Genomic DNA, 11,850 nt, shown 5'->3' on the forward strand with positions numbered 1-11,850 from the left:
TCTTATTTTGAACCAGAGCTTTGGCTCAAGATTACTTTTACCTCCCTGGTGGTATGATTATTGCCAGAAATTTTTTTTAATTTTTTATTTTTTTATTTATTTATTTTTTTAAGTGGTGCAATCTTTTTTCACAAGCTTTCAGACCCTAATAATCGTAGATCTGTGGCAGCTCTGCATATTCCACACCTCAGATGGATTCAACTCAGGATAACTGCTCTTAACTGTGGATTTCCGTCCCGAGCCAAACTCTGGGTTACCACTAAGGAGGTTAAGTCAATCTTGATGGCAAATCCATGAAGGATTAATAAGCAAAGGTCAATCCATGGATGGTAGTTAGACAATAGTAAAGTGGGACCACCTTAGATTATCACCCACATCCCCATAAAGTGGGACCATCCATATTAGCTCTTCTGTTATGTGTGCTGGGTGCTCAACAGAACAAGTATGTAAAAAGGACAGTTAGACACCATCCTAAACAGACAATAATTACTTGGATTTCCAATTGACTGTTTACAACTCTTGACATTTTATTTAGTTTAGGAATCTCAACAGTAGAATCACATAAAAGAACGGAAAGTCAGCAAGTCGGGTGGCACTGTTGCAGTCAAATATTGAAGTGACATTAATCTCTTCGAGGACGACAGTCTTTGAGCGGACATCACACACACTCTCCGTGGTGCAGCCATGGTGGGCCTCCACAGTGTGATCATCTCCTGTAGGTGAGGCAATAACAAAAAAAAAAAAAACAAAACAAAAAAATTACATAAGGATTACTGTGAGTCCTCCAAGAAAGCCCCCAATCCGAGAGTACATGGGCAACTCTCTAACAGGAAACAGCGCCCCTTCCCCCCCCCCGATGTCAGTTATCACAGAGCAGATATGCAATTGAGGAAAAAATAACCGGCAAGTCTACCAGGTATTTTCTTTCATCAATCTCCAGGATAGCCTCTAATATGAGGCACCACAGGGTTACTCACAGTCAGGGCTTGTGACCGATTAGCACTTTGAGCGCAAAAAAAAAAAAAAAACTCATTAAAAATCGCAGTAATTTTTTTGCGTACGCGCAATCTAAATTTTTACGCGATTTTAATGAAAGTGAATGGGAGCAATTCTTAAAAAGCGCTAATCAATCACAAAGTGCTTCTAGTGTGGCTGAGTTCTAGGTTAGGGTTGGATAACCACTTATAGGACCTTCCTTCCAAAAGGCAAGTCCTGATTTGCAAGGAGATCAATTCTGATTTTATGAACGTCGTAGGATTAGACCAGATTGCCGTTCTACAAATCCGGTCTATAAATACTCTATCCCTTTCTGTCTATGAAGTTAAAAGTGTTCTGATGTAATGAAAGTTTTTTTCCCCCCCTCTCTAAACTCTGGTTAGAAGGAAAGCACCCCCACTTCCTGACTTCTGTGAAACTTAAAGTTTGCTTTAGGAATATATATTGGGTTAGTCCCCAAATAGGATTTCGTCTGGAAGGGTCATCATGTAGGGGTCTTTTATAGATCTCTTCTAGGGCTAACTATATTGATGGCTAACAGGCAGGATACTTTTAATGTAAGGAGCCTCAGGAGTGCCTAGTCAAATGGCCTTAGGGAGCTTCTGTAGGACAAGAGAACCCAGGCATGAAGGAGGTTTACATTTAAAGGCCTATTTCTACCCACTGCCTAAAACTCCCTAGCGTTATAGATGAGCCCAACTCTTCCTCCTCCCCCACCACAAAAAAAAAAAAAAAAAAAAAAAAAAAAAAAAAAATTACACGAGTCAGGCATCTAGTTATTAAAAGTACTCACCTGCAGCATTGTGCGTGGGATCCCTCGCGGCTTCCCTGCACACACATCCCCGCCTTCTCCACAGCAATCCCTGGTGGTGATTTCTTCCTTGCTTCTTTTCCCTTAGCGATGATGTCCCCCAGTGTGTCCCTCTGATGTCTCTGCATGCACCCTCTGGTGTTGGACACACGCAGTGGCAGCACATCAGGTGGCAAATTGATTTCTTTTGTATTGGATCCAATGAAAAAAATTGGGCGAATTAGAATAGTGAAGGACGCTATAGCGGGCGGGAATGCAAAGAAAGCTTCCTGTAGCCCGGGACGAGCAGGCACATTTGCCATCGACGCTTACAAAATTTGCTGGTGGTGGGAGAATGGAGGATTGTGCAGGGTGGCTGCGGGGGTCTTAGGGAAGCCCCAGGTAAGTGAAGCTATTGTTTTAGCAATATTCAGTTCCACTTTAAGTTATTCCATGGTTTCCTCAAAACTAAACAAATGGCAGTGAAATCTTGATTCTTTAGAACCCTGCTCTGAGTTGAGTAAACCCTTTATCTATATCTTTCAAGATTTCTCAGCTTAAAAATCTGTCAATTTCTGTACCCGACTCTTGGAGTAGCAGTAAGGCCTAAGACTGCAGAGCAATTTTTGATCCATCAAAACTAGAAACTATTGACTTTTACTGAAACTATAGGAAAGGAAGTTTCCCTTAAACATAAAGCAAAATCTAAAATATGTATTAATTGCTCTGTACGTTGCCTAACATTTGGGATAAGGCAATATGTTAGAAATGCCTGATTTATAGGACAAGACTCTTCCAGGACCAGTTAAGACTTTTAGCGACTATAAGATCTAAGACAGGGGTCCCCAAACGTTTTTGGTCAAGGGCTGGGTCAACCTACTTCAGACTGCTTGGGGGCCGGAGTATACATAAAATGATGCATTTGCGGGCCAGACAGTGAAGCATGCCCAGGTGACAACCTGAAGTCCAATTGGACAGCAGTGTCACCTGAAGTGGAATTTGATTGGAAACCAATAAAATTACTGCTTTCTGGCTTCCATGTGGGTGGTGCCAGCACTGCTATTCTATATGTGGACCGCCAATATTTAAAGATGTAGCTGACCGCATCTATAAGTAATATATCTTGTGTGTGTGGGAGCCAGTAAAAAAAAAGCCTCAGGGGGCACAGTCAGCCCGCGGGCCTTAGTATGAGGACCACTGATCTAAGAGACCCTTTATTTTAAAATAAAATATTGTCACCGTACATTAGGGACACAATTTAAACACAATGGGTAAACAAAAATTAAGAGTCTTTGGTTCATTTACCTTTTATTATTGTGAAAAGTCGCAGACATTGTGTTTCCTCCCCAAGACAGCTTATGGTTTCATTGCCTTCACAGGGTCCGCCCCCAGTCACACAGCTGTGACAAATTTTTCCATTCTTTTCATTGTACACAATAGGCACTAAAGAAAAAAAATAAAATAAAAAAATATAAAAATAAAAAAGGAATTAAATTGATGTGATTGACTGGGACATCTCCAGAAATGGGCCAACTGGAGTTCGTACACAAGCCATCCTTGGTATTCCACCCCATGACTAACTGACATGCAAGTTAAGCCATATAGCTCAGGATTTGCTGAGCACATGCAGTGCAGGGATGGGGGAAATCTGTACACAGTGAAACTGTGCCAAGTATAGCAGCAAAATGGCTATGGTAGATCACAGCCATAAGAGACATTGGCCCATATGCAATTCACTTTTTTCACCTAAGTTTTCTCATAGGAGATGATTTTTCATCTTCTGTTTAATTTACATTTTCAGCACTTTTCAAAAAAATATAAAAAAAAATAAAAGTAGATTCTTGCTTGCTGGTGGCTTAACATGCATTTCGTTGTAAAGGTTGGAAAAGATCACCTAGGAGAATAGGAGAAAACTCAGGTGACAAATTTAATTGCACAATGTCATTATTAGCATTTCAGCATGCAGCCAGCCAGCTGCAAATTTCTAACAGGTTCTCTTGGCTCCAATACCTCAGATTGGTTTAAATAAGTTTAGTGGATAGGGCAAATATCTAGTCCCCAGAAGAAATGGGACTGACAAACATCAGTGCTGGACCAGAGGACAATGCATCTGGAAAGAGAGAGACATAGAAAGGACTGGAGAAGGCTCATTTCAAATCACAACTTCTCCTTCAGGTTATTTTAAATTGTGCTTAACCACTTAAGGACCGTAGGCACGGGCCTTTCTAGGGTCCTTGGAGATCGGGGCACAAGGTGGGGGGTGTATGCGGCGCGCCGCAGCAAAAAATGGGCATGGCCATACAGTGAGTGGGCGTGGCCATTGAGTGGGGCCAAATTTACATGAACTCTGCAGCAGAGTAAGCTACAGATAACAGGCCTGCCCATCAAAATATTGGATGGAGCCCTATGTCCGTTATTTAGATACAATCAGTATAGGCATAGCTCAAAGATGTATACGCACAAACAATTTTGATTGGTCAATCACTGACAATTTTACCCCCCCCATGCAGTAAGTGGGCCGACAGACAATGAATTTGATGAACAGAGCTAAAAATGGGCTAATCAAAATTGTATGTGTGTACCAGGCTTGACAGCTAATACTGTACATACTGAAAGTAGCAGGGATAAGCACACACTGCAGCTAGTTTCCTACAAGTACAGGGACACAGTAACAGCTTATACTGTACATACTGGAACTGGCAGAGATCAGCACACTGCAGCTAGTTTACTATCAATACAGGGCCACAGTAACAGCTTATACTGTACACACCAGAGGTAGCAGAGATCAGCAGGCACTGCAGCTAGTTTACTGTCAGTACAGGTACAGAGTAACTGCTTATACTGTACATACCTCAGCGATTTTACTGTCAGTACAGGCACAGAGTAACCACTTATACTGTATATACCGAAGGTAGCAGAGATCAGACACAGGACAGGGCACAGACAGACACGCACACAGGATGGGGGGGCACACACACACACACTAGGCCACAGAGAGAGGTAAATAAACACAGGATGGGACTCAGAGGCATACACACGCAGGCACACAACACATACCCACAGTTTCCATACTAACCCAATTTAGAACACACACACCCACCCCGGAGAGCAAAACATATCACCCTTCTCTGCCCACACACACACACTGTTAACAGCACACACGGGAGGGGGGGGGGGAAAAAGAGGAGATAGAGATAGATTTTTTTTTTTTACATTTGGACTTTTTAGCATTTTATTCTCCACCCTCCCTTCCTCTGGCAGCCAATCCCAGCGATCGGCTTTCAGACAGCCTATGAGAGCCAATCACTCTGAGCCTCCCAGATAGACAGCCGAGCGTCACTGCTGTCCCCAGTACAGCGCCGCCTTAGACCACAGCGCTGTAAAAATGAAAATAGATGGTGGTTTTGCCAGCTAACGTCTCCTAGCGGCAATTGCCACTGAGCAACTGAAGACGTAAAGGAGCTTCGTCACTGAAGCGGAGATGTGCACAATCTCCTATAAAATGCGCCCCCAGGACTGCATGCCAATTGGCATTAGGTGGTCCGGGGGCTGCCGCAGCATTCACGCCAGATGGCATGACGCGGTCTTTAAGAAATTAAACATTCCACATTTTAGGGTGAACCCGAGGTGAGAGTGATATGTGGCCTGCCATAATCACTTACTTTTAAGCAATACCATTTACCTGGTTGTCCTGCCGATCCCTCTGCCTCTAATGCTACGTACACACATGCGACAACGATCATTCGTTAAGAACGACGAACGAACTTTTAATTGATGAAAGAACGACCTAAGTAAAGGTAGTTTTAAAATGTGTGTAACGATCTGATCGTTAGAACGAACGTTACATCACAGAAAGCAACTATTGCGCCTGCGCATAAAAATGAGAAGTTCCATGGAGAAATAGTGAAATGCGCATGTCAAGCCTAGTACGAACGATAGTTTCCAACGATGTACTACTTTTGCAAACGATCGTCGTTGGTTAAAATCCGCCGAGACAGAACTTTCTTTTGTAGCGATTTGGCTCGTTCGTCGTTTGCCTTAATAGTCGGTGGTTCGTTTTTTGTAACGATCGTCGTTGGTAAAGATCGGGGAACGATACAAACGACTATAGTCGCATGTGTGTACGCACCTTCATACTTTCATCCATAGGCCTGAACAAGCATATGCGCATTTCTGATATTGGCAGATCGACAAGAATTATATGCATGCTTGTTTCTGATGTTATTCAGATACTTCTGCAGTCAAACATACCAACAGGGATGCCAGGCAACTGGTATTGCTTAACCACTTGCCGACCAGGGGATTTTTCAATGATCGGTGCTGCGTGGGCTCTACAGCCCGCAGCACCGATCAGGAGTGCAGCAGGGCGATCAGACTACCCCCCTTTTTTCCCCACTAGGGGGGGGGGGGGGGGGGGGGGGGGGGGGGATGTCCTGCTGGGGGGGGGGGGGGGGTTGATCTCCGCTGGCTGCATTTGCTTAGCGGGGGGCTCTTCAAAGCCCCCCTCCACAGCGTTCTCCGCCATCTCGCCGCTGCCTCCCTCTCCCTCCCCCTGTGAGCTGTGCAGGACGTATTTCCGTCCTGCGCATTGAAGAATAGGCTTCAGCCTATCATATGCCAGCGATCCCCGGCCAATCAGAGGCCGGGGATCGCCGATCTGCCTTACGGCGCTGCTGCACTGTAGCTCCTCTTTCATGTACAGTTCCCTTGTGCATCAGCTTCCCTTTTTCATGTGTTGCTCCCCTTTTCAGTTTTCTCTTTCATATGAAGCAACCACATTTCATGTTTAGGTGCCTCCTTGGGCTGTAACCACCCAAGGCCTAGGCCTTTGTGGCCTTACCAGAAATCTGGCCCTGTGTGTGACAAGCCATCTATATTGTCAGGTACCGCTGAGGTAGAGTTATATGTGCTGCGTAATGCAGTGTAATACTGATATAGTTCAGCTGCTGAGTGCTGACTACAGGTGAGCTGGATTGAGTGTATGGAGGCTGTCTGCTCTTTTTTCCATGCTGCATGTGAGTTAAAACCTCATGAAAGAATCACATGATCATTTTGACCTGTAGAAAGATTTATCAGGCACCAATTTGCTGGTCTTAATGAGCAGGAAGTGATGACAGCAAGTCTCTACAAGGGAATTTCTTCTTCCTGGGGGAGTGTGCCAGTTAGGACTACTGGTATTTTTTGGGGGTATGAGAGATAGAGGGAACTTCAAACAAACCAGGTGGGGCATAACTACAGGGTATCTGCCCATGTGACTGTGGGGTGGGGGCAGAGGTTGTAAGAGGGTCCCAACTACTTCTTTACTCCCTCAGATCAGGTGCGTTTATGCCACACATGTTATGGGTGTGAAGATTACAATGTCCACACTTGTTTTATGACCTTTGCAAGATGGGCTCCAAGGCTGTGAGGGTCATAAGAGGCTGGAAGGAGTGTGAACGTTGGTAGACCCCATCAAAGAATACCTTCCAACTTTTTGAGATGAGAAAGAGGGACACTTATGCCACGCCCCTGCCACACCCCCAAACCATGCATACCATAAACATTTCATAAGAAAAATGTTTTATCATTCAAACCACATGGGTCCCTTCTATCCTGGTTCATTTTCCTTCATATTAACATTTGAAAATAAGAAATATAAATTTAAAGGATGGTAAAGTGTAAAGTCAATTAAACAGGTTTTTCAGTAGAAAAATACATATATTTGCACAGATCTGTACATCAATCCTGAAAGAGAGACAATTGAGGGAGAAAGAGGGACAGAGGGACTGGGTTCCCAAATAGAGACTCTCCCTCCAAAAGAGGGACATTTGGGAACTGTGACTAAAGTTTTGCAGTAACGTCACTGAAGCATGGATAAAACCTGCAAACTCCATACAGATAACATTGTGGCCTGGTCTCTAGCGCAAAACCATATGGGAGTCATATAACCAGTTGAGCAGCTGTTGGATTAAACACAGTAACTTACATATCGGGAACTCTGGGGTGCAGTTGTTGGTGGAGCAGCAGGATGTACTCATTCTGACTCTTCTGTCTGCAGTGGTGTAGCTCCCATTCTGATTGCACTGATAGGGAGGGCCGCAAGATCGTAGTAAGGTATTGGATACAGTCAAAGCTAAAGGGCAGAGAAAGAAAGATTAAACAAGAAAAAATATATATATATATATATATATATATATATATATATATATACACACATATACACATACATATATATATACACACACACACACACACACACACACACACACACACACACATATATACATATACATATACACATACATACATACACATACACTTTTTTGAAATAGTTAAACAAAGCACTTTGTCCTGCTATTCAGCTTCAAATCCGCATCGTGACTGGAGATAAAAGTATCTTTGTTTACATTCCAATGTTGATAGGTGTGTGAACAGTGTTACAAGTGAAAAGGAGCTCTCTGTGCTTCAAGCACACAGACAGCTCAGAACAGCTAATTAGAAGATGTTCATATATAATAAAAAAGCAGGTTTGAATAAAATGCAATGGCAGGTTTCAGGGCAAGATAAACGACACTTTGGAAACTTGTAATTTGTAAACAGACAATGGCTTCAATTCATCAAAGTGTGTTCGATAACAAAACCCCAGTCCTTAAAATACCGCATTCGGTATTTTACACTTCACTGTGCTAATTCATCAATATTTTCCCATGTGTGGTAGAGGTTCGTTAAGTTACCGAAGTACTAGGCTTCAGTTCATCAAAGGCTGTTAGATAACAGCAGAGTGGTGCAGAGCAGCTTGGAATGTCTATGTGTTGTTACAAGCTGATAACAATAGAAGGCATCCAGACATCCCTTTATATAAACGTGTTATATTTGCGTACGTTAAAAAGGGGCGCTGGGAAAAAAGGGCGCCGGGTTTTTAACGATAAGCATGGATAACGTTTAAAAATGTATTGTACTGTATTTCGTTTAAAATTAATGTTTTATAAAGTTATAAATCATTAAATAATGTGCATTAAATCGGCAATTGTAAAAACGTTAATCTTTCGTTTAAATAGTGAAACGTATAATAACGTTTAAAAAAAAAAAAAATACTAAGTAACCCTCCCTGTACCTACCCCTAACCCCTAGACCCCCCTGTTGATGCCTAAACCTAAGACCCCCCTGTTGGTGCCTAAACCTAAGACCCCCCTGTTGGTGCCTAAACCTAAGACCCCCCTGTTGGTGCCTAAACCTAAGACCCCCCTGTTGGTGCCTAAACCTAAGACCCCCCTGTTGGTGCCTAAACCTAAGACCCCCCTGTTGGTGCCTAAACCTAAGACCCCCCTGTTGGTGCCTAAACCTAAGACCCCCCTGTTAGTTTATTCGTTTAAAAATAATGTTAAAAATATTGTACTGTTTTTCGTTTAAAAATAAAATTTAAAAATGTATAAATCATTAAATAATGTGTAATCATGAGAAACAGTAATAAAACATTAAGTCTCCGGGCGCCGCTTTTAAAACGTTATTTTTCTCCGGCGCCCTTTTTTCCTATCGGGCGCCCATTAAACGATATTTATTATAGGAGTGAATGGCGGCGCCCGATTTGTCCACTAGCCTCAGGCGCCCGAATTTACTGTTTCCGTTATATTTACTGTTACTTATACTGCCTCTGCTGCTCTGAGTCTGTCCATCAGTGTTTCTTAACATTTGACTTATTTGCCACAACATAGATGAACTTCCTGGAGACATTACAAATGCCATGCTTGGTGATTTCACCACTTGCATCTTTGCATATTCAAACAGGGACTCAAAGGGTTACACCACCGAAGGGTATCTGGGGATATCTTTTGTCCCGTTCTCTCTGCTCACTGCCTGGGGGGGTCTGGAAGCTTGTGTGGAGAAGCCTGTGACCTATCAGCACCTATCAGCTGCACTTGCAGGAGAACAGGGGCTGTTTCTATTGGCTGCCTGCTCCTGTTAATCATGAAAACATTCACACAGAAGGCTTTCGAAGCCTGTAACGACAGGGGAGAGCTGGAGATAAACACCGAATGTGCTAGCGAATGTGGTAACCTTGATGAATTAACATTTACTGACATGTGTTGAGCACAAGTCGGTAATTTATCTCATTGCTCTGTGATTTCAGCTTCTCATTCGGTAACAGCTTTGATGAATTAACATTTTCTTAAGTGCTCCGTTAACTCAGCTGTTTTCAGCATTACCGAATGCGGTAATGCTTGATGAATTGAAGCCATTGGCCTCAATTCACTAAGATCATGCTGGAGATAAGGCAAGAGAAAACTTACCTCCACATAAGAGAGAGTTATCTTATCTCTTCATTCCTTAAGTTATTTCCTCTGTAGTTATTTTCACATACAGTTAATAAACAGCCTGTCTTTAATTCTGGAGTTATTTTAAGGATTGAAGAGTTAACTTAAAGACAGAAGAGTTAACTTTAGGTTTTCCTGAGGTAAAATGTTTCCTGAATACTACATGCCTTATCACCATGGTAACAACTCTAGAAGAGTTATTAAAGACAGGAGATAAGCTTAGTGAATTGAGGCCAATATTACTTCTGCACAAAAGCAAATATGATAACTGAGTAATAAAAAGTAGGAAAACACATTTTTATTGAATGTTATGTTGGAGTTTCAGACCACTTTAACAAATATTCACTTAAAATTATTTAGCCAGCATTTGTCCATTGTAAAATATCATCCCTCTACGTGATTTATTTTCTGAAATGTCACAGGTGTCCACTGTCGACATCTTTAACCTTGTCAGGTGATCTCTGGGAATGTTTGAGTGTCCTAAAGTCAGTAGAAAAGAACTCTGGTATCCCACAATGCTGACCTTACAGCGTGCATCATTGTTTTCAACTAGAAAGGGGGTGGGGCTCAGAACCCACTCTGGCATACAAGGCTAGGAAAGGGTTTGTGCCTGGAGTTTACTTCATGATAAATGTGTACATCCTAGTATTGTGATTTGTCCATTCACCTCAAGTTCAAGCTCACCTGCAGACCTGAGTGGAGTTTGGTGCAAGTGAAGTTTCCCACTTCCCACCCCTGCCAGCCAGTAGAGGGCTAAGAGGTGAGAATTCCAAGTGGATAGAAAGATTTTGCCAGTTTCATGAAACATTTGCAGCTACATTTGGTTGGTCTATTTAAAAAATAGCTTCAGCTCTGAATTATTAACATGTCATTGATCATCCCTACCAGCCGTGAAAAGGAATTTTATCAAGTAGGAATGGTTGAGGAGATTAAACTAGGGCAAACGTGATGTTGAACGAAGCACGTTTTGTATGAAAAATGTATGCAGCTTAACCAAAGGCCCCCACCCCCCATTTCAGCACTCCACCCATTTATTCGCCAAGAACTTTTTCACTACTTATCACACAAATACATTTTTTTGCCACAAATAGGGCTTTATTTGGTTATTACTTTTTGCTAAAAAAATATTTTACATGCATTTTAATAGAAGAAAAGGAAGAAGAATCCATTGTGTCTCAGATTTTAGACCATTTTAAAATAAAAACCCTGCACATTTTCCTCAGTTATTACAATTTTTTTTTGTTTTTATTACAAGCCCTTATTTGCAACAAACAAACAAACAAACAAAACCCCTCATGGCATAAATATTTAAAAACCTACATCCCAACTTAATGTACATATTGTCTTTTTCTTACAAGTTTTTGTTACTGTGGGATCAGCAAGTGGTTAATAGGTTTTTTTTTTATTAATCCACTGAATCACTGATTTCTATACTATAACGAAAGTAAAAGTTTGTTTTAATGTTTTTCAATGAATAATCTCTTCTATTGATTACAGCAGAGAGATTATTCCTAAATCCGGCACTTAGATTGGTAATGGGAACATGTTCCCATTCACCAATCTGTCCTGTAACTGCCAGTCATGGGGAGAGTTCATAAAAGTAAGACTTCGCTACACCCCTGCAGGGCCGGTCCTAGACTTTTTGCTGCCTGAGGCAAACTTGTGAGGATGCGCCCCCCCCCCCCCCATTTGGAATGATCACACAGCACCCAACAATTTTCACCCAGTATAGGTAGTTAGGTAGCCAGGTACAGGTGCCCCTGTATAGGGTAG

The 11,850-nt window shown here is 42.2% G+C and overlaps 1 protein-coding gene across 1 annotated transcript in view; it reads right to left on the reverse strand.

Annotated features, from left to right (window-relative positions):
* Positions 1 to 530: 530 nt before the first annotated feature.
* LOC137522955 (phospholipase A2 inhibitor NAI-like) overlaps positions 531 to 11,850 on the reverse strand; it is a 26,394-nt gene continuing 15,074 nt past the window's right edge. The window contains exons 3-5 of the mRNA XM_068243117.1: positions 7,752 to 7,898; positions 3,092 to 3,229; positions 531 to 713 (exon numbers count right to left, since the gene is read on the reverse strand). Of these exons, the coding sequence (XP_068099218.1) occupies positions 532 to 713; positions 3,092 to 3,229; positions 7,752 to 7,898 (467 nt within the window). The 3' untranslated portion in view covers position 531. The remainder of the gene's footprint in view (positions 714 to 3,091; positions 3,230 to 7,751; positions 7,899 to 11,850) is intronic.

The sequence above is a fragment of the Hyperolius riggenbachi genome, chromosome 6 (genome assembly GCF_040937935.1).
Source record: "Hyperolius riggenbachi isolate aHypRig1 chromosome 6, aHypRig1.pri, whole genome shotgun sequence".
NCBI classification, from domain to species: Eukaryota; Metazoa; Chordata; class Amphibia; order Anura; family Hyperoliidae; genus Hyperolius; species Hyperolius riggenbachi.